The sequence below is a fragment of the Carassius gibelio genome, chromosome A11 (genome assembly GCF_023724105.1).
Source record: "Carassius gibelio isolate Cgi1373 ecotype wild population from Czech Republic chromosome A11, carGib1.2-hapl.c, whole genome shotgun sequence".
In the NCBI taxonomy this organism is placed as follows: Eukaryota; Metazoa; Chordata; class Actinopteri; order Cypriniformes; family Cyprinidae; genus Carassius; species Carassius gibelio.
The window spans coordinates 2,520,041-2,544,385 of record NC_068381.1 but is presented as its reverse complement, the minus strand read 5'-3'; the positions used below and the strand labels follow the sequence as shown (position 1 = coordinate 2,544,385).

The 24,345-nt window shown below is 34.6% G+C and overlaps 1 protein-coding gene across 3 annotated transcripts in view; it reads right to left on the bottom strand.

The window, feature by feature from the left end:
• Positions 1-16,863, bottom strand: part of LOC128021967 (CSC1-like protein 2) — a 36,986-nt gene extending 20,123 nt beyond the window's left edge. The window contains exons 1-5 of one of the 3 annotated variants that reach the window (XM_052609078.1): positions 16,551-16,863; positions 6,687-6,899; positions 5,382-5,461; positions 2,565-2,603; positions 268-358 (exon numbers count right to left, since the gene is read on the bottom strand). In XM_052609078.1, coding sequence (XP_052465038.1) covers positions 268-358; positions 2,565-2,603; positions 5,382-5,461; positions 6,687-6,854 — 378 coding nt within the window. In that variant the 5' untranslated portion in view covers positions 6,855-6,899; positions 16,551-16,863. The remainder of the gene's footprint in view (positions 1-267; positions 359-2,564; positions 2,604-5,381; positions 5,462-6,686; positions 6,900-16,550) is intronic. The other 2 variants (XM_052609079.1, XM_052609080.1) reach the window with 2 other exon arrangements.
• Positions 16,864-24,345: the final 7,482 nt, after the last annotated feature.

The window sequence follows — 24,345 nt, the reverse complement described above, 5'->3', positions numbered from 1 at the left end:
CTTCTGGGGACTTTCAAGGATGCGGTCAGAAAAGAGCACAGAAATGCTGATTCATCATGACAGTGATTTAAAGCGAAATCTGTATCTCATGGATCTTTCCAAATGTATATAACATTGACATAAGGTTAGTGTTGCATGAACGATTCAATAGACTACACAGGGAGCTAGAAGGACTGGGATACAACGAATAAAGACATTGAGTCTGATCCAAAGTCATTACTTTTCATAAAAAGTAACTTTCCCCAACACTGTGGACAGGTGTCTTACATTATCTCGTTGTTCGAAGTCCACCGAGCTGGAGACGGAGGTGAGACGTTCATAACGGTCTGGTGTTTCAGAATGAAGAGCTGAAGCCACACTGTACACAAACAAGAGACAGAAAGCAGGGAGAGAGAAACACTGGTTCAGGTCTGCTGAAGTGTTAAAGTGGATGTTTCAGGTTATTCTGAGGGACTGAAATGAGTCAAGTGGAGCCAGACTCTGTAGGTCAGTCTCATCTTGGGGTAGATGGCATATTAAGTATTTAGGTGCTAGAGAAACAAAGAATACATCTGTAATACACATTTCCCTCCATACCCTGAAAGATTTTAATCCTCAAAACCACATCTAATCCCAAAACACACTGCAGAGCAAACACAGATCTAAACCATCCTAACAGGAAGACACTTCCAGCCTCCTTTGACTCAGTTTTGAATGTTTAAAAGCTACCATCACCTTAAACTTTTCAGCATCCAAAGTCATTTGTTAATGTGCTTCCAAAAAAAAAAAAAAAAAAAAAATTTATATATATATATATATATATATATATATATATATATATATAAATAAAATAAAGTCTGGTAGAATTAGGCTCATATACAAATAAATACATGTATACTAAATATAATTTAATAATAAATTCATTTAAATTTATTAAACATACTCCGTATTTTTATTATATAAATTCTTATATATTTATATAATAAATGCCAAGACAAAAATAAAATTAACTTGTTAATCTGAAAGTCATCTATTTATGCACTTTAAATAAAAATAATCATAATGATAGTAAAAACAAAAACCTTAAAAAAATTTCACTTTCATTATATATATTACACAAACACACACGTATAATAAAATGCACTCAATTTGATTATTTGTCTGTCATTTATGCACTTGCAAGAAGTAAACAAAAACATTAATTTTCATTTTATGTAATTAAAGTTAAAGTGTACAATTAGGTGAATTTTGACTGATTTCAAGTAACGGCACTTTAAACAGCAAAATAAAGATTCCTCAACATATTATATAATCTTACATATTCCTAGTTTTTTTATAATATAAATACTTATTCTTACACATTTTAGCACCCAAAGTCATTTATTTACGCCTTCTAAAGCATCGCTCAGGTCTGGATGACTGACAGACTCATTAACTAACAGAAGGAGGATCTGTGAGGTCCTCTCTGAAACACCTGCACTGCTGCGTCTCTAACGCAGTGATAAGAACAGGGCTTCACAGATAACCAGGCTAGAATGAACATTTAGCAAATAAGTACAAATAAATCCCTGTATTAAGCATTTCTTGACCTCAGCACTGTTTGCATTACACACTGAACTGAATCCAAGCTCTATTTCTACACTTGATTTCATTTGGTCAACACATCACCTGTCAATCAAATCATTTAGTAAGTCAGCAGTGCTTGTATGGCAAAAAAAAAATCTCTCATTATATTTAAAAGATAAAATGTGCAAGTAAAATAAAAATAAAAAATATATCTATATTTTTTTATAATACATTTTTTTGTTATATATAATATAATATATATATATATATAAATAAATTCACTTAATATTAAGTTAACTACGGTAATCTGTTTTAAAGAAATTCTGTACAATTAGGCTCTCAAAAAAAACTTTGGAACATCATGAAGCTGAATAAAATTATAACATAACTTTCATTTTCTTTGGTGAAACATTCTTTTAAATCCATTTGAAATCGACTCATTTGTTGTTTCGGCCCATTAGGGCAACACTGGGAGAACAAGGACACGCTCATCTACGGCTATCACGACCTCAACAGCTCTGTTGAGGAAATCATATCCATCTACGATCACCAAATCGCTCTATATGAGAAGATACACATTCACAGGGCAGGACGACTCACAATACTGAGGGGTCTTGTTAGGATCCACTTTTGGGGTCACAACAGGTCAGAGAGACACGCTAAAGCTCTTTTACCTGCGTACAGGCTCATAGTTACTGCGTTCCTTCCTCCTACTGTAGTCAAATAACAAACGTCACAAAGAGAGACACGGAGGGCAGGCGGTTATTGACACTCGTGTGTTAGAGGCCCTTCGTAAATGGCCCTGAGTAAATCATCACACACACACACGAGGAAAATTAATATGTGGTGAGCAGTGCAAGAAAACACTGAGGACAACAATCTCTCACAGACTTCCCTCTACAGTGACATCCCCACAGTTACAAACCATTACACACACACACACACATGTTTATCAGAAGAAGTGAGCGGTTAGTTTTTCAGCGAGCAGAATAAAGTAGAGGAACAATAACAGAACATACTACTCCCGCTCCTCCAGACCGCTGAATCTTCTCTTCTGTCTTGGGAAGGAAAGAAAAAATAAGCTTGAACACATTCAGATCAACACATTTCTGAAGACTGCAGCTGTCAGAGCTTCAGCTGTGGAAGAAGAGCAGTGTTAGATGAGAAACAGAGATACACGGTATATCTGTGAACATATCAGTACCTCCCAATATACTTTAAAGATGACGTGCAATTAAAATACTTTATTGTAAAGAAATAAAATCACAATATAAAAATGACAACAAAAGATAACATTTTAAATAAGATGCATAAAAAATAAAATCTAAGAAATAAAAAAAAGTTTAATAAAAAGTAAAAAATAAAACAAATATATATAAAAAAAAAAAACATTTTAAAAAAGATATAGATCAAATATAATAGAAAAAAAAATATCTAATAACAATATAAAATTAACACTAAATAAAATAAAATTATAAATAAAGAAAAAAGAATAACAAAAATTATAATATAAAAATGCAAAAATATTTTTTTTATAATCTAAGAAATAAAAAAGTTAAATAAAGTAAAAAATAAAACAAATATATATATAAAAAAATCAAAAATAACATTTTAAAAAATATAAAAATACAACAAAATATAAATTTAAAATATAAATTATCAAATATAATAGAAAAAATTAAATATCCAATAACAATATAAAATTAACACTAAATAAAATACAATTTTAAATAAAAAAAAAAATAAAGAATTTTAAAAAAGCGGCTCAATTACACCACATTACAGCTGTGCTTTCACTTCAGTAAGTGTTTAGAATGTAAATCTATTCACTTTGAACTGTACAGACTGCAGTCTCGTGTTCAATGTACAGTCCACGTGGGAAACACATTTGAGGGGTCTTTCCTCTGGAGTGTGTCGCTGTTATTACAGACGGACACTGTGCAGTTAGCAGCACGCAGCGGTCCAGAAACACCATCTCCAAACCACATCAACATACAAAAGTCAAAGGCATTTTTACATGGCCTTTGGTGATGAGAGACTGATTAAGAGGACGGACGAATGTACACGGTGAAAGAAAGTGAGTGCGAGTACACCCTAAAGAGGGAGCAAGTACAGCAAATTGGCCTATGTACCATAAGAATCCAGTTGTAAGCCCATCAAAGCTCTATTTCCTGTGTCTAATCTACTACAGGAAGAAGAAAAGCATCACGGGAACACACTTTTAAAAAAGAAATCACTAACAAATTCAAGGTAGTCCCAGGGTAGTGTCTGGATAGTGAACACCAGATTAAACTGCAGCTCTTAAAAGCTCAGTCTTTAAAATAAAATGAAAAAAAAAACATATATATGTGGCACTTATATAACAAAGTTAAAAAAGGCTGTGCTAGTGGCTCTGTCTATTTCCAGCAACATTAATAAGCAGCAAATAATACATGATCGATTCAATGGAAAATTATATGTGGGCTCCATTCCACACCAGCGAGGGAAGAAAAAAAAACACTAAACAAAGAAAAGTTAGAGGAGGAAGAGCAGAGTGAAAATAGAAACACAGTGGAGATGTGCACTGACAGCGGAAGAAACACCGCATGTTTGCTCAGCAATAATGAAATCTGTTTTTAATGAAGCAGATGGCTTGTGTGAGTGCTTTTTAATCCACTTCCCTCCCTGCCAAAGACATGTCAGCGGATCATGAAGGGTTTTGGGTGCGTTTAGTTGCACCTGTGAGACTGGGCGAAAAGCAGACGTGGGGTGTACAGATGGAAGATGATCATCTCTGTGAAGCAGAAACTGATTTAAAAGGGTCCAATACTACTAACATCATCAAGAGACACTCCTGAACAAACATCATTTAGAGGAATGTGATTCATTTATTCATTCAGCACACACAAGCCAATTAACTGTTTGGCCATGTCCTGTTTCTACTAAAGTATGTAACTTCTGAAAGCAATGCTCAAACTTAATGAAACTTGGTACGTATAAATATCAGAGCAATTTGACGACACGCTCCAATTTTCATCCAAATCCCCCCATAGGGGGCGCTATAACTAGGAAATACTGTTGAATCGGCAATTTTGATCAAGAAAGTTCAGCTTCTACACAACACTTGTTCTTTACTACCAAACTGTGATAATTTTCTCTCATTTTGCTATTTATTTACCTTAAGAGTAGCAAATTTTGGCTATAATTTGAGTTTTTAATTGAGCTGTGTATGTCTTTATTTGACATTAATGGAAAGAGCAATGGGCTCATCTCTGAAAACCAAGGAGTTTACTTTTTTGTACGACTACAGAATCTTAAAAGAAAACAGACTTAAATTTCATCCCATGAGACACAGAAACACTATTTCATCAATGACCAGAGGTGCTGGTCTTTCTGTGGACTCAAATGTGCTCTTAAGACCTGCGGCAAGCACAAAATGATGGTGAATCTCAGTGATTCTACTCAAACACCAGGTTTGCGGCCATTACTGGATACTTCTGGCCACCATAGGTTGTACTCTATGAAATAACTTTATTGATTGGATGAGATGATGTCCATTAATGCTGGTCATTTAAGGTCACAGTGGGAAACAGGGATTCAGGGATTTTCTCCACATCTGCTAAACCCTGTCATTTTTCAGGCTGTGCACATGGGACTCAAATAACGCCAGGATGAAATGCACTCTTTTTCACCCCAATTTTCTTTTTCTTGACCTATTCCCAAATAAAAAACCATACATACATACATTTTCTACAAAGAATATAAAAAACTGAAGTATACACCAATGAGAAATGATTGAATTTGACATCTAAGTGACACCCTTCCATCAGGCAGGTTTGACAGCGACATGTCCTTACCTGTCAGCATCGGTCACCAGAGCCAGACGGCCGTAATCCCATGCCACTTTCCGCAAGATGGAGAAGACAAAAAGAAGAGCCTGAGGTGGAGATGCAGAGACAATCAGCCATGTGATAACATTTTACATTCATGCATTTAGCAGACGCTTTTATCCAAAGCAACTTATATTCTTTTTTTTTTACCAGTATGTGTGTTCCCTGGGAAAAAGAGAAGTCAAACTAATACATACAATCAATTAGTGGTGGGAGAAAAGCTCGATGCATCAATGCATCGTGATTCGTTATCTAACGATCCAGAATCGATTCTCAAAAATTCAGAATCGATTCTGTGTTCAATTCAAATGCAAGCGCTGTCAAGACTCACGTGACCAAACAAAAAAGACGGTGATGGACGACCGTTCATATGCTGGTGAATTAGCTTCGTTTAAGATAAAATGGACAAACTACGACCTGCACCATCTCATTTAAAATCGGATGTGTGGCAACATTTTGGATTTTCTGAAGACACCGAAGGTGTCGTTGATAAAAGCCATACTGTGTGTTCCACTCAGAGCTGGAGAAACAGCATTCTCTTCCAATCACGAACACTCCCGGTTACATTCAAAGGACCCTGGATCAAGTAGCAAAGTCCACCGAATTCTGAAAAGGCAAAACGAATTACCCGATCAGTGGCGGGTTTTATTGCCAAAGATCTGCGCCCGTACTCCGTTGTGGAAAACCAAGGATTTCGCACGACGTTACAGGTACTTGATTCGATTCGGATCGAATCGTTAAGTGCCTTAAGATTCCCACCTCTACAATTAATTGGTCATCTATGCATTTGTCACTGCTTGATAACATGATGTGCGACATGAGAGCGGCCATGGCTTATTGGAAGTAGCAACAGAAACTAAGGGTGGGGGGGGCGGGTCTTTGCAAAGTGTCAATTAAATGTTTAGCCATGGCCTACTTCTAATGGATGTATCTTCTAAACACAATAATCAAACGTAATGACGTTTAGTAGATATGAACATCAGGACAATTTGAGGGAACAATCCATTTTGCATCCAATTCAGTCCATATGGGGTGCTATAACTAGGAAATCCAGATAAATCTGCAGTTTTGTTCAAGGATGCTTAGCACCTGAACAATAATTCTGTTCTACCCAACTGTGGTCATTTTTTTTTCTAGTTTTGACATCTATTAAGACCCAGATAATGACAACAGTCAACAGACTGAAGAAAATAAAAATTACTATTTTTGTTTTCTTCTACAGGCAGAGATCAAAGACGTCAAGGTGCACAGTTTTCCATAAAGGACACTTACCAGGAAGCACATGAAGTCCAGTGCGAGGACGGTGGGAACCCCTCCGAAGGGCAGCCCCTGCAGCACGGTACTGCGGATCCGGGCCGAGTAGCAGTAGTCTTTGGAAGCATTGCTGTAACAGTTGGCCTGATTCGCACAGGTCGGGTTCCCAAAACTCCACATCATCATGACCAGATGTTTCACCGCAATCACTGCAACATCCTGATCAAGCACCTGAGGAGAAGACAAAATGGACAAGATCAATTTGTGCTCATAATTATACAAAAAAGCAACTAATGCAGAGCAAAAAAAATTATCAAAATAGTATTTTAATATTATCGGTTGACCGATACATTGCCATATATCGGCCGATATTTGCCATTTTTAAATGATCGTTATTGACTGATAAGTGTCAGAAGCAGCTTTGAATTTGACATGTGCTAATTACATGAGCACCTGAGTAATGATGTGAGTATAACCTTTAAATCAGACTTTGTAAAGTTTTCATGTTTTAACTATTTCTTTGTGAAATTAACACAAAGAATATTTTTTTTTTATATATATATTTTTAAATGACTGGTATCGGGAGATAAGTGTTAGAAACAGCTTTCATTTAGAAAGCAACTAAATGATTTACAGATTTATTTTAATTTTAAGTTCAGATTATTCTTATATATATATTGATTCTGATATATTGATTCACTGATCATTGATCACTGATGATTTAAAGATTAGGAAATATGTCAAATAAATCGTAATTTCATTGCATTGCAATTGTTATGTAGACATCAAAACTTTTATTCAATTCTGAATGCCTATGTAGTAGGGGTGTCACGATTCTCCAAATCCTCGATTCGATTGCATTTTCGATTCTAAGCTCACGGCTCGATTCGATTCTCGATTTTTACATTTATTCTTTTTAAAGCACAGATTGTCATTTTTCAAACTAGACTTTTAAAAAGTTTCAAATTTAAAACTTTTATTAACAACATAATGTAACAATAACTTATATCTTTAGTCAATTGAAAACTTAAAATAAACTGCCATCCAGTTTCTCTTTTGCAAGTGTAGTCTTCTTCACAAAAGATATTACGATGTATCTATTTAAAAGATTAAAGATAAAACACTTGTTAAACACTTCACTGTCATTCATTTAGATTTAGATTTATATATATGTATGTATGTGTGTGTGTGTGCATCATTACAGTCTGTAAAATATGTGTATCTCTTATTACAAGACTGCAATCACTAGCAATCAGAAGAATTCCAGTTAATCAAGTATCTACAAAAGATCTACTCTATAAACAATGCATTAAATTACATTAAAAACAAAAATAAATTAAACAAGCAAAAGAAATGATTACTCATATGTATCTGGTCCACTGATGAAGTCATGGGTCAAGTCAAGTGAATTATTAATCATTTTCTATCAGGCGTTGAATACTGACTTTAGGAAAAGGGGAATAACCAATGACATTTGAGATAACAACTAAAACAGCAAGCCCCGCCCCACGACTGACAAAAATAAAATTGTTCGCGCGAGCAGAGGTGAGATGATCGAGGGCGAGGATGTGGGGAATGAGCATGCGCGCGCGAGGGCTTTTATTGCGTGCGAGGGCTTGTATTGCGCGCAGAGTACATGTCACGCGCGCGCAAGAGTTTGAAATGGGCTCCCGTTTCTTCGCATCCGATTCAGTTTTCCTCTCGCGGAAGCCATATAGCGCGCGCGCCAGCATCAGCTGTATGCTCGGTTATTTTTGTCATTGATTTGCCGTCATACAACATGGGGGCGTGGCAGCATCGACGATTCCATTTTTTTATTCGAAGTTTGAGACTGTGACTTAATTTCGAACGATTTCGATTTAAAATCGAAAACGTGACACCCCTACTATGTAGGCTAGAAAGCGAGCAAAAAGTGGTTCCATATTATCATTAAATTACTGACTAACTTTAACACAATGGCCAATCACAGGTGCTCAAGAATCAACAGATCGGTCTGTGATTGGCTGCATTGCTCAATGCTACAAAAACATTCCAGAGTGCAAACACAAATAGGCTCTGGAGGAGCCTTTACCAAATCTGTTTCACCAATATGATATTATTAGTTTAAAGCAGCACACATGACAATCGCAGTCTCTGGTTTCCTCCAACGTTTAGAGTACAGTCATCATCAACAAGCAAACATGCATGCAGTCAGCATCTCCCTCATACTGTGTGTGCTTATATAATACAGATCGTTCTGACGCAGTGGACCCTCGCTGGATGGGCGTCTGACTCCTCTCTCCTCCGTCTGAATCAGCCCACTCGTCCCAGAGCTCACCTGCTCTCACACGCTCCACCAACAACAGATATTCCCTCTACAGCCCAGTGCACAACGCCATGACAGGAACCATGGGAAATCTAAACAGCCCACACCGATCCACATTTCAGCTACATCTAAAAACCGATCTGAGGCAAGCACAGGGGAGTCGAGTGTTTGTGCCGCACCGGGGACAGACGTCTGTGTGGGAGTTTTCTGGGATGTCTAACTACTAGTGATCTGAGGTTGTAGGTTCGAACACATGCAGGTAAAACCAATGCAATGTTACTGAGATGGATGAAAGTAACTAGATGCCCACCATTCACCCAGCTGCTGCAATCACTAGCTCAAACGTGATTGGACACAACTATTATGCAGATTCATGGCATTAAATAAGAGGAAAGAGGAAGGTTTGCAATAAATTATGGTTTCAATTTGGGACAAAATGTGGTCACATTTTTTTTTAGGCTTGCCTCAGTACTTACTGTCTGCTCATGTAATTTTGGATGATGAATCGATTAACTAAAGCTCGATTTCATTGGTTTTGCACCAGACTTTTAAGACCGAAAGATAGTTCGCTTTAAATAAAAGTGGTAAAAGTGGGAGACGATCAACCATATGCAATGGAAAGTGTATGTAATCAGTTCCATAAGTGTGTCGAATCTAGAGGAGAAACACAGTAGAGGTGTAACGATGTTCAAACCAAACCAAGATACAACTCCCATGATACTTTGTCAGCCTTGTCAACTTATACATTCAAGCAAAGAATGAGCGCTTGAGAACTCGTGCACACTGTTTGAAGATGCCAGTTTATTTTATTTGCATCTTTGCTCTGCATTTATTTGTGCTATTATTGTTATTATTTTCTTATTTTATTTCCTTTTTTCCCCAGAACATAGCACATACTGAACCAAACAGTGAGCAATCTGAACCGCTACAGCCCTAATAATAAATCTAAATGTGTCAAACTGATTAGATTTTAAATAAATACCTAAATGTATCATATAAAATTAATAAAAATGAAAAAAGCTAATAGGAAAAAATATAAAGAATAAAAGCCAGGTTAAAAAATAAAATATACTAACAAAAATATTAAAAAATAAAATAAATTTCTATATTATCTGTAGTGTCAAATATAAACTAAACCCACTGGCTGTCTTGAGTAAAAAATAGCTGTTAAATGCCCATATGCATATTTGCATCTTTTCTTAATCAAAATAACTAATTAAGATATTACACGCAAAAAGTCAGTTTGTATATATATACACAATTGAGTCAGTTTGTATATATATATATATATATATATATATATATATATATATATATATATATATATATATATATATATATATATATATATATATATATGTATGTGTATATGTATATATATATATATATATATATATATATATATATATATATACAATTGAAAATCATAATAAATAAAATAAAAGAAAATGTGCTGTCTATTTATAGTCTGTCTTCACTAACAGATTCAAATGTAAAATAAAAAAAAACATTCAAATAAAAAAATAAAACAAAATAAAATAATTAGTTAAATTAGTAAAAATCTAATTTGGTTTTCTTTAAACCATCCCGTAATATTAAAATGAAACAAAATATAAAATAATGAACAAAAATAAAATAAAATACTTATGAAAAAAAATATGTTCCTTAAAAATCATTTGGTTAAGATAAAATAAAAACAAAAATAAAATAATGAAAAAAAAAAAATCTGATTCTTTACAACCATTCAGTTCTGAAAAAATACAATTATAATAAAAAAATAAATACACAATAAAGTAGTTTTGTAAAATAATCTGGTTCATGACTTTAACAGTTTTAAACACACCATTAAAAAATGTAAATGCTAAAGCAAGATGTCACTGTTACCATGGAAACAGGAAGAGAGAGGGCTTTTTGAGTTTTGTAAGCAGAAGCTAGATCTACTAGCTTGGCTCTACCGAGTTTTGCTCTACCGAGTTCATCTTCATCTTGTTTTAATATTTTGCTGGGGAACCAGATGAGTCATCCCCGAACTGATCAGTTTGGTTCAAAGCTTCCAAAACTGGATTGAAAATAAGTTTAAAAAACCTTCTTCACAAAAGGAAGAAATCTGAAGGCTTTTCATGCAATTTCAATGAAATGGGGAGTTTAAAAAGCCTACTCTGAAAAGCCTACGGAGAAAAATAAAAAGTTCATGTTTGTTGGATCGGGTTAAACCAGATCAGGTCTTCATCGGGAATCCTGAGGTCCATGCATCTTCATCCTCTTAACAAGAACCTGTGAAGATGATGATTTGTGGTTTCACAGGAATCAGATCGGTCAGAAAACACACGCTCGAGGGTCTGCTGTGATTCCGCCGGATCTCACCCAGACTTCAGCCGGATCTTCTGGAGCTCGTGGATGCGTTCAGACTGTTACGCTGCTCTATCTAGAGATCATTTGATTTGTTCAGTAATGTCCTGCACCGCTGCGCTTATTAAAAACCACGCTCGATCGAGTTATCTACACGGCATCACATGCTTCATATGAAATCTGAAACCTCTCCTGGCTCTGGATGCATTGATGTAATCAATTTCAAACTTTAAATATTTCATTAATAGCTTTTCTCGTAAAGCTGAGCCCCTGACATTGAGGTTTCGTGCGTCATGGTTTCAGCTCTCAGGGACCTTGCAAATGCATAAATATAAATGCATGAAAAAAAAAAAAAACAACACTTGCTAAATTGAGCTTCTAGCACAACACTCTTATTTAAACCCAGATATGTAATAAACACACAAGTGGCAGCAGATGCATTCAAAAAGCGCCAAAACACTGCTCCAAAAATATTTCACATCGAATTTAAAATGCAATATTTCTGAACATCAAAACAAAATCAAATGCTTATAATTAGCTTCACGTTCTAAGAAAAAAAATGCAATAGGATTTGAGTTTAATTTGATTAAATGCATCTCTGTGACAACAAACTAGAAGAATCAAATAATGCAGTCTTAAATGGCATGCCTCTTCCCAGAGCTCTCTCGTCATGTGAAAATAGAAATGTGTGATTAAAATAGCCCAGATAAAAACAGCAACTAGATTTTTACATTTAATGCATGCAGTGTTTGTCATGAAAATCCTGCTGCGTTGATGCATTTTTTAGTTTAAACTACTAACTTCCAGCATTAGGGTTGATTTAACAGAAACTACTAATTACAGGGTCGTTTTTCTATTTACTCAAGAACGTTTTAGTCAAACAACTGAAAATCTCCCAGAGGAGGAAGCACCAAATTGCTCAAATTAAAGTGCACAAATCACCTCTATTATTATATAAAGATAATATAATAATATAAATAGGTATTGTAGCTCATGTTACAGAAGTAAATCAAGAAATCAAAGCTCAAACTACTAACTCTCAGCAACATGCTTAATTTAACAAAAACTACTAATTACAGGTTTGTTTTTTTCTATTAACTCAAGAACGTTTTATGCCAAGAACCAAACATCTTGCAGAATTGAAAGCACCAAATTGCTCAAATTGACATGCAGAATACACAAGAAAACAATCTCCATAATATTAACATTCTGTAATGAGACAATTATATGTTGTAACTCGTTTATCTGAGCATGCATTTAGCAATTTCAAGCATTCGATTACCAGGAAATGGATGAAGTGATAAAATGCATAACCATGAATGCAATTTAAAAGCATCTGCCAAATGCATTCATATAAATGTAAAAACCAACAAGATCTTTCATGCAAAACATGCCACACTGATGCAAGTCATAGTTCACACTTCTAAGTTTGAGTTTAACAAACACTACTGAATTCAGGTTTGTTCTTTCTGTTAACTCAAGAACGTTTTTGGCAAACAAGCAAACAGAAATTCAGCATTTGCTCTACTGTTTGAGCTACAGGAAAACCCATGCATTTAGCAGATACTTTCATCCAAAACAACTTAGATTGGTGTGCACTCTCACTTTCCCTGGGAATCAAACCCAGAACCATGGCATTGTTTGCACTAATCATTAAGCACAAGAAAAGAACCAGTTACATTTACATTCACGCTTTTAACAAACATTTATCCAAAGCAACTTGCATCGCATTCAAGGTGCACGTTTACATTTGACCAGTTCTTGCTTTCTCTGGGAATCGAACCCATGACCTCTGTGTTGCAGGCCATTCTTTACTGTTCAAAGTCTAAATGCATTCCAAATAAAAAAAGTTAATGCCAAATGCATTCATCCAACTCCACACAGAAGCGTTAGAACTGACAACATTTCTACCTGAAACAAATAACAGGTCTATGCAAACATAATAAAAAGACACTGAAAGTTTACTAATAGAAACAACATCAGTAGCCAAAAATAGAGATCAGTGGGTCACTTGTGCATGTGGCTTGGTTTGGCTCAGCAGATTAAAGAGAACGGCTGGCGGTGAACAACACGCATGCATCATGACGCCGCTGGCTGGCTGTAGATCATGTGACCGCACACGCTTATCTCACACGCACAGACGCTCTGCTGGAGAAACAGTGACGTATCTGTGAACTCTGATGGTGTTTGTGTTTGTTATTAAGAGTCTGTCCTTGGCTGCAGGTTCGGATGTACAAGCACAAAGTGTCAAATCAAAATGTTCAAGTCTCAAGTGATTTGTGGGTCACCTTTTAGAGGATCCTGAGCCACATCTAGAATATCAGAGCCTTGGGGATGCACTTCTTTGGCTGTAGTTTTTATTGTTAAAACAAGAACTAAAATAGTTCAAATTATAGCTATTATTAATATGCTGAATTAGTTTTTATTTTTATATTTTTTACTTTAATTTTGTTGTTTTTTTGTTCATTTTTATTTCAGTTTATATATATATATATATATATATATATATACACGCACACACATATACAAACTGTATAAAAAATAAAATATCTAAATCTGTATTATTTGCTTTATATAATATATAAAAATATTTTAAAGTATTTTTCATCAATAAGTACTGTTTATAATTTATGTTTTTATTTCAAGTAAAACATTTTTTATAGTTTATTCATTTTTTTATTTGTTTTCCAAAAAGAACTTTTCCAAAAAAAAAAAAAAAATCCAGAGTGTTTTTAAAATGTATTTTATATAAATACTGTTGATAATTATATTACACACATTATATAAAAATATTATACATTTATATAATCTGAACACTGAGAAAAAAAATTAACTTAAGAAAAAAAAGATACAACTATAAAATCTATAATATAAATTATAATTTATACTTGCTGTATATAATTTATATTATAGATTTTATATTTTTATATAATTTATATAAAAATCTTTATAAAAAATAAATAGGCTCTGAGATAAATGTATATGTAAGCAATGTTTTTAAATATTATAGCTTTTAATTTATGCAAGTACATGTATCATTTATAATTAAGGTTTATTTTTTAAGTGCTAAAAATGTTGTTATAGTTTATATTAATATTTTGAGTTGGTTTACATACATATAATATGGAAATCTAAAAACATTATATAAAAACTATATATTTTATATATTTATCCTATATAAAAAGATCACTGCTCTAAATATTGGGAAAAAACGTGAGGAAAATAACTTCAAGAATTATAACACATACTGTATATCATTTGTATAAAAACAAATATATCAATACCTGATATTGTTTATATAAAGATTCTTAAATAAATAAGTTGTGGTTTAGAGGTCAGATACTCAAACCAAGCCCAATGGGAGTCAAACTGTTGGGTTTCAGGGATCAGTTATTATTATGTATTTAATAACTAGCTCAGAATTGGAAAAACGCTGTTGTTTGAGTCAATGTTGGCATGTGATGCTCAGTTGGATCTCTCAAACAAACAGACTGGAATTCAGACTAATCAGAATTTATTATTTTTAAACGGGTTCTTGACAGCACAAGTAAGTTCACAAAACTTCATTTACAGTCTACGTTAAATGCATCATTATTGAAGCTGTGTTTAAACCAACAGCTGAGACTGAGACTGTAATCACATTATCATTATCCAAACACTGCCAGACGTGATTTACAGTCGGCTGTGGATAGAAACCAGCATCTTCTACATTAACACATGCACCTCAGGACACAAAACACAGCACAAGTTTGAGGCTCTCAAGACTAGTTTAAGGGAAAGATGCACAAACAGTTCAGTTTACACTCATTACAATGGAAGGACTTCTTCAGTTTCCCGTCTGGGGGTTTGAACCTATAACTTCTCATACCAGCCCAGGCTTGAACACTAAAGTGTATATATATTATTTAATTTACTGACATTAATCAAACCATATACATATAGACGGAGCAAACTATGGAAGACTAGAAGTGCAATTTACTACACAGATAATAATAAAAAAATGTATCATTAAAGTGATTATTTTATTTCCAATATAATTTCTTTTGTACAATTTTGAATTGTGTTTTTACATTTAAATTAAGCAAGGTTTGTTTACAAAATACAGTTAAAATGTACGAAAATAATATATTTTTTTTAAATATAGTACAGAAATGCATTGATTTATATGAAAATTATTACTTATAATAAATATAAACATTCATCAAACCTCTAGATCTGACCATATTCAGCCAAAACAGATTGAAATTTTTTTTTAAATAAAATATAGCGTTTAAATGTCAAAATTGTTTTAAATTGATATTTGAGTTTATAAATGTGGTTTACAAAAAAAAAAAAAAAAAAAAAAAAAAAATATATATATTATATATATATATATATATATATATATATATATATAAATTATTATTATTAATTTAATTGGTTTACATTTTAAGCTTTTGCTTTCACTATTAATAAATTATGAAGAAATTATTTTAAAAGTTTGAGAATTTGTAATGTATATATTTTAAATACTTGATAAAGCCAATAATAAGTCACAATACAGTAACGCTGATTTTTTTTAAAAATAAATAAAAATAAATACATAAAATAAAAAAACTTCAAAAACCTTTTCAAAACTTATTTTACTTTTTCCAAGTGTCTAAGAAACTCAAACGCAGTGAGACAGTCATGCATCTGTTGCAGTTAAACTCATATTCAGCTCTGATCAACATACTTCTTTAATTAATAATGTTTTTATTATTGCGTGACGTCTTCAATTAATAATGCTTTTATTATTGCGTGACGCGTGTAAAATAAAATAACCTACATTATCTGAATAACAAGGGCTGTGTTAAATACATAAATTATGCTTTATGGATATGAAATGTATGATAAAGCATTTTGAGTGTCATATCAACCCGCGTGTTAACACACAGGGCGTTTCTGAACGATTAAAGATTCACCGAAAACCGAACAAAATCTGTCATTCACAGAGAGAGAAATGCGATTACACAAAGGAGAAATTGTCCTCCGGCAGTAGCGCAGGCTGATGGGAATGTGTTACACAATATCGATGTGTTGAGCGCTGTTTTGTTGCGCTGCTCCGTAAATAAAGACAAACAGCTACTGTAACAAACAGCGTCGCGTAAACAGACGCGTCGCGTAACCGAACGCGTCCAAACAGCGAGAGCGAATGAATCACTGCGCCAAAAACTCACAAACGCGATAGAAATAAAGACTTGTGTTACCTGTCAGTCCGACTGGATTTGCTGGAACGTTATTCCTCAAGATCCCGATGAGGATAAATCCGAAATCCAGAAACGAATCTTATAATCCCGCTTAATAATATCCTCATCAGAATAAAAACGCGCAACTTCTTGTCTGTAGTGTAGCTCCTCCTCAACTTATTTATTTCTTTTTCTTTTTTGACACAAGTGCTGGCCGTGCTTGTTTTCTTTCGGAGAGCGCGCGAACGGAATATAAATACGTTACCGGTTATTTGGAGGCTTAATATATTCAGCTGTGTGAAGCGACGGGGTGTGAGGGAACGGTTTAAAAATGGCGGCCCGCTCGGATACTTTTCAGCGTAAAAGTCCTGATGGTTCGCGACAGCGATTGAAAATAAAAGTCCTCGCTAGCCATTCAATTTCCATAAATCTATGTAATATATTTTCTGAAGCTTGTCAACCCTTGTGTTTTACACAAGTATGCACTAAAATGACATTGTTCCTTCAACACTCACACAGAAATTGAAGTAGAATATGTATATAAAATATACAAGTATATAAATTCTCTTCATTAATTAAAAAAGATTTGTTTTTCAAGCACATGGTGTGAGAGGTGAAAACATCAAGCTCACATTAACTGAGTATTATGATCTCACACTGACATCTGCTCGTGAAGAGAGGAACTAGAGGCTGATATTCACTTTTTAATAGTTTTTGTATTCCTTATTTAGAGGTTAAAGTAAACTACAAACACACCATCATTAATACATTACAGTAAATTGGATATACAAAAGATATGGAAATATTTTCTCCTTTGCATGTTTTGCTGTATTAAGTCAATCTACATGGAAAACATATCTGTTATTGGGTGAAGCTCATGCAAATGTCAGCAGGCAAGTTGCATGCAACAACAACATCAACAAAAAAAAAATCACTTCCTGCTAATTCCTGCTTCTATACTTCACCATCAGAAGACAAAAGTCATAAAAGCAAAAGACCGACTACAGATCAACCAGCGTCCAGTGAGGAGCATCTCAGCTGAGGACTAAACCAAAGAGAAGAACCTTTAAAAAGATCATTTACTACACTTACAAGAGAAGAAATGAACAGTCAGATAAACCCACCGACAGTAGCATATGTTGGTCAAACTGCTCAGCCCACCGTGTTCAGGCCAGCGGTCACTGCAGTGCCAGATTACTTCTTCTACTCCATCTTTACCATGGTGTTCTGCTGTTTTCCTCTGGGCTTCGCTGCTCTCATGCACTCCTGCTACGTAAGTCTTCATTCACGTACTTCTTCTGTGTCATGTACATAAGGGCCAAAAGTTTACACACACCTTGCAGAATCTGCTTAAGTGTTAATTATTTTACCAAAATATGAGGGATCGTATAAAATGCATGCAATTTTTTTTTTATTTAGTACTGACCTGAATAAGACATATCACATAAAATGCACATAAAAAAGGAAGATCTTTTGGGAAACTGGGATTTTTAGTAAAAACAAGAAAAAACATGCACATCTTTATTCTGTTCAAAAGCTTACACAGCTCATTAAATCAAACCAAGTAGCTCTTCGTGTTTTAAATAATGTGTATAATGAAGAATAATAAACTGTCCACTGTTGCATGCAAGAATTGCACTATTTATTGAACTGAATGCAGTTATTTTATATATTTAGTATAATTTAGTTATATATTTAGTAGAATTTGACAAGTCATGTGCACTCTTAAAAATAAAGGTGCTTCAAGCGATGCTATAGAAGAACCATTTTTGGTTTCACAAAGAACCATTGAATCAAAGGTTCTTTAAAGAACCATCTCTTTCTTAAAAAAGCTTTTGTCAAACAGAAAGTTCTTCAGATGTTAAAGGTTCTTTAAGGAACCATTTAGTCAAAAAGATTCTTCTATTGCATCACTGTGAAGCTCTTTTTAAGATGTATTGGAAACATTTTCATATGGATGTTTCATATAACGCATATAACGGCTGATTAAAATCATGGGCTGGAGACATGGACTGGAATCTGTGGAACTTCTTGTCTCTGCTTCATGAGAGTTTTCACTTGACACTGTTTTGGCAGACTCGAGATGCTAACCTGGCTGGACAGCAGGAGTTAGCGAGGAGCAGATCCAGAATGGCGTATATCCTGAACAACGTCGCTCTCGGTATCGGCCTCACAATCATCACACTCACCGTTATCATTAAAGTTACAATTCGTTGAACAACATCTTTGCACAGAAACAAGTGCATCTACTCCAGACCCATGAGGGAATAACCAATGTAGGGTTATGTTTTATTTCTTCTTGAAGTTAATGTTGGCAGATTGATCTGTATGATTATCAGAAAATTCATATTTTTTTACACGTTCAAATAAAGTGTTAAAATTAAGAGAAAAGAGAGTGTTCTGGTTTTAATAATTTATTTGTATAAACACATAACAAATGCAAAAATTCTGTTGCATTAAAAACATAATGCATGGTCAATCTATTAATATACAGTACGGGGTTTGTTTTCTGGGAGTGATTGCAAGGAAATAATGGTTTGATCTGCTCATTATGTCGATTTAAATGCAATATGCACACATCAGTGCAATGGTCTTATTAGTGAAAGTTTGTAATTGTTGGGTTCTAGATCACATCAAATTTTCTAAAGTGCATTTTTTTAAGGCGATACAAAGGTGTTTTGCCTAAACCCGTTAAATCCCATAATTTTTCCCCAGACATGAAAAAAATCCAAATGATGTGTCATTAGTTACCCTTTTGTAATAATCAATAATTCCTTTTAGCAAAGTTTTTTTTTTTTAATGGAAAAATATGTGGAAAAAATGTGTTAGATATACTGTACATTGGATAATGTGTGTACTGGATTAACATAATTCTCCAGAACACAATTTAAGATATTTTGCATGAAAACCTTCATAAATGAAAACCTTTTATACGATCACAACGGGATTAAATGGGTAATTCAATGGGGATTTTTTTTACTTGCCGTCTTGGTGCACTAAACAAAAATCTTATGTGTTTTTCATTTTATCTGGCCAACAACAACACAATTAAATCGATAGTTGTTTAAACATATTATATCATAATATAATGAAATTATCTAACCGAGTATTTTAGGTTTCGTCTGGGACAAAGGATATTCTGTCGCAGAATTTACCATTATATTGAGCAAAACCCAGCACAACGCTAGATTTGCAATATTAGCCTAATATCAGATCACACCCAGGATAATCGCTGTGTTATCTGTAGTGAGGGACTTCCCATCCAAGCTACCAAACAAGTTATGCAACAATGTAACTGTTATCATCAGCTATCATCATTTTTTGTCATGATTAATTTATTAATGGCTTTGCATCGAGAGAAAAGAATCACTTCATCCAATGTTTAAAGTGAAGAAAGCCGTACAGAAACTACTGAAGATCTTTGCTCTCTTCCACAAGAGTCAGGTTACCTGTAGTATATTTAAATATGTGTTACAAATACCAGGACCACTGTGTTTTTGGAACTATCTTCTTCCTTTAGCAAAACAAAGCATACACTTATTACATAAGTCTTCATTTGACTACATTTTCATGTTTACAGACATTTCCTTCAACTCTAAAACAGAAAATTCTGTAGATTTGCATCATCTTCTGTATCATTAATAATAGACAATCCGTTATTATACAAAATTATAACATATCAGCAACAAAATACAGCAAAATCAGTAATATTGTGAAATATTTTTACTGTGTATAATATCGGTTTGTCAATATCTGTATAAAGTGTAATTTATTTCTGTGATGCTCCGCTGTATTTTCAGCATCATTCCTCCAGTCTTCAGTGTCACATGATCTTCAGAAATCATGATAATATACTGATTTACTGCTCAATAAACATTTTATATTATTATTTTTTATTATAGATGGGTCTAGATTTAAACTGACAAACGGTATCTGTCTCCTGAAAACATAAATGCATTGCATAAAATAAACATAAATGCAGCTACTGGTACACTTTTGCAATCTAAAGATGCCTTTTGTTTATGTTGAAAAAAAGAGATTCGTAACAGCTTATTTTACTGTGATTAATGGAAGTAACTGGTTAACTGAACTTATTATTAACACTTCTAGATAATGTTATATAAAGCAGCACTATACTCAAAACCAGAGCTCTGAGAAACACTGAAAGTATTGTTATAAGCTATAGCAACGCCTCATCCTTTACATTTTGGATGTGGCTCATGTTTATAACAGTTATCTTCAGGGTAGACTTGCAATCATCTGGTTTTAGCCACATCTAAGTTATGATCTGTGATCGTATAAATTTACAAAAAGTGCTTTTGTAAAATAGGATTTAAAAAAAAATGGCCAGTTCAGGGAACAGACACAGTCTCTGTCATTTATTTTCTAGATTAAAGTCTCTGTGCTGAGTGTTATGATCTCCCACTGACATCTGCTCGTGAAGAGAGGAACTGCAGGCTGCTAACAGGATTGTTCAAGAAAATTATTCACTTTTTAATAGTTTTTGTATTCCTTATTTCATATCTTAAGGCTCCATATAGACTCATACAATCAGATACAACAATTTATGAAATATTTATTACAATAGATATAGAAAAATTCAACACTCACTGCATGCTTTTAGCTGAATTTTCAGCAAGTGAACTGTATGCAGTGTCAAATTATGTCAAATATAGCCAGTTAAGCTACAAACTCGATCATAGGGGCAAGATGTGTTTATCTAACTTTTTTTATTTATTATTATTTTTTTTAGTTTTTTTGAGCTACAGCTCGACATATTAATGAAGTATTTCACTAGTTAGCAGTAAAGTGGTTTCCTCACCAGAATATGTTCTAGATTTGTGTTGGATGTTATCTTCGGAAAGGAAATATGGATATTTATTTGTATTCATTTTAGTTTTTTCGTTTATTTCAGTTAATGTCATCAAACTAGCGAGCCGAGCCAGTAGTAGTCCTAACAGTGTCGCGTAAACATGACTGAAGACGAGAAACGAGGAACCGATTCAGTTGAGTGAGTCATTTACTCTGGAATCGATCCGATTGATTCAAACTCGTGACTTTATTCATTCAGTTCACTATAAAAAAAAGAAGAAGAAAAAAACAGGTCAAAGATGCATTAATTTTCACATTTCAGTGTCGCTTTTAATAATTTTAAAAAGCACGTAGCGATGGGGAAAATTGAGCTTTTCGTGAATCGTTTGATTCCGATCAGGACTTTAGGAGCGGAAATCATTATAAAAGTAAAAAAAAAAAAAAAAAGACTACAACCAGATTTGCATTTATATTATTCTTTTATTCGTTATCGTTTTATTCAGCAAACGCTGGTATCCAAATGAGGAACCGAAGAATAATAGTGAATATTTATATTTATTTACATTTTGCGGATGCTTTTATCCAAAGCAACCTACAATTGGGGGATACATAAAGCGATTTAAAAAAAAAAAGGCAAACAGACACAGGAAGTGCTTGTAATATCAAGTTTTAGACATTATTTAAATAAGTACAAGCTAGAAAGAGAAGAAATAAATAAAGAGAAATATATATATATTTTTTTACGATGAAGTCGTAATATTTGATATTTTACTTCAAAGAAGGCTGAGAAAGTTCCACAATATATGTCTGTGTGAGCGAGTTGTGTGTCCTGCAGTTGTCCAAGAAGCATCCGGTTTAAATGTAAACATTCTGCTGGTCTCCCGCGAGCGTCGAACGTTCGAGCCCTCCATCTCATTGTGACGTCAGCGCTGTTTCAATGAAAAAGAGTGCGAAGCGCTGAACAATCTGTTGGGTGATCAGGAGTCAGGTGAGTCAGTACTCCATCAAGTTCTCTCTTTACTCCAGTAAATATTTACCTTAAATAGTTATTGAGCTATATTAAAATTAGAGTTTTCCTGCAACCACATACAATATTAAATTACTGGTAGCAACAATTTGAATTCTGTTTCTCATCTCTCTAGAATATGGTTAATGAGAATTGTGTTGAAAAAATGGATCGAAAGAGCAAAAAGGAGCAGAAGAAAAGGAAGAAATGGGGCAGGTCTGTGTCATCTTCTCCAGATGTGGTGGTGTCAGCCGCTGCACCTGCTGAAGGTGTCCAAACTCCCTCTTCATCCTCCCGGAAGCACAAGTTTCCATCTCTGCGCCGGGTTTTCCGCAGAATGCTATCTTTTCTGTCGTGTGTGTCCTCATGTGAGGTGGCTGAGTCGATCGAGACTCGGTCAATCAGCGTCGACACACATGATGATGATGCTTCCTCACCTGCAGTCAGCAGATCTTCTGATCCAGAGGTTGAACTGCAGGCTGAGACCCAGGAGAAAGAAGCAATCAAAGGTGAGTAAATGCCTTTACATGTTTGAATCTCATACATCTTGTCCAGTATGCACAATAGAACATTTTAATAAATCAGTATCTTCAACAGATGTAGCTGGAGAGCAAAGCTCCACTTCCAGCACTGAAGATACTTCCACATCCACAGACGGAAGACCTTCAGATCTGCTGTATGCAATCCTGGGATCGGAAGCTACTGGAGGTTAGCCTTTATGATTTCTGTGTGTGGTTTACAGTAACTTTACCTTTCACTGTGTGAATCAAAGTATCTCATAACGTCAGTTTTCTGGTTTCTTCACAGGAGAATCAAGCACCTCAATCAGCACCGATGGTTCTTCCTCATATGGTCCATCAGATCTGGAGACCAGTGGAGTTTACACTTCCTCCAGCGCTGAGGATTCCTCCTCGTCTCTAGAAGATCATCCATCAGATCTGGAGACCAGTGGGGTTTTCACCTTCTCCTCATCTGAAGACATTGAGAAGATTGATCTGCTGGCTGAACTTCAGGCTACCGCGGTTCTTGAAGGTTAGAGAAGTTTATCAAAGCTTCTGCTGATTTAATTCATTAACCGAATATGTGATGTGCAATAATTAATTCAAACGTAACTTTGAATCTTTTTACAGATGCAGCTGGCGATCAAGTCACCTCTGATGCAGATCTTGACTAGTGGGTGATAATAGGAATCAATGCTGTGTGTTGATGTAATGCATGAAATCAAACTTCAGTTGGACAAACTTGTTGGTTCTGCATGCAACTCATTTATTTGAGAGATTTTTATAGTTATAAGCCATGCACCAAACCAACTAGCTATGATTTGAATCATAACAATACAAGCTTTGATTTGAAGCAAAACAAGTATTTTTAATTAATGACTTCAGTGAGGGAGATAACTACAATGCAATGAAGCATTAAAAATGGTCAAGAAATACAAAACTGTTGATTTAAATCATGCTGATTATACATAAAAAGTGTCTTTTACAGAATCATGGATAATGTAGTTTTTCGTAAAGTAATTCTCCTGTTTTCTAATCCTCATTGTGTTAAAAATCCCCTATGCAAAACCTATAGAACCCAACTTTTCGACTGTTGTTTAACTCACCCATGCTTTTTTTCCCAGCATCCTCGGTGTGATTGCTAGTATGAGGGTGCAGTCCGCTGGTCTGTCCCGTGCTGAAATACTGCAGCTGATACAGGGCAGTCCTCGGCCGGAGCAGATGGAGGTCGAGCAGCAGAGCAGTGACAGAGATACGGAGGACGAGGTCCAGTCGGACGAGGTCCAGTCGGATGATGTTGTGGCGACAGCACGGCCGACCAAAATCAAGCACTTGGGGTAAATGTTGGATCTGAATGTATATACTCGAATATCATGTGCCTCACAGACACCCACTGACCGGACACCTCTTGTCACAGTTTTCCCAATTTAGGAAACACGTGCTACATGAACTCTGTGTTGCAGTGCCTCCTCACCGTTTCCCCGTTCCGGGACGATGT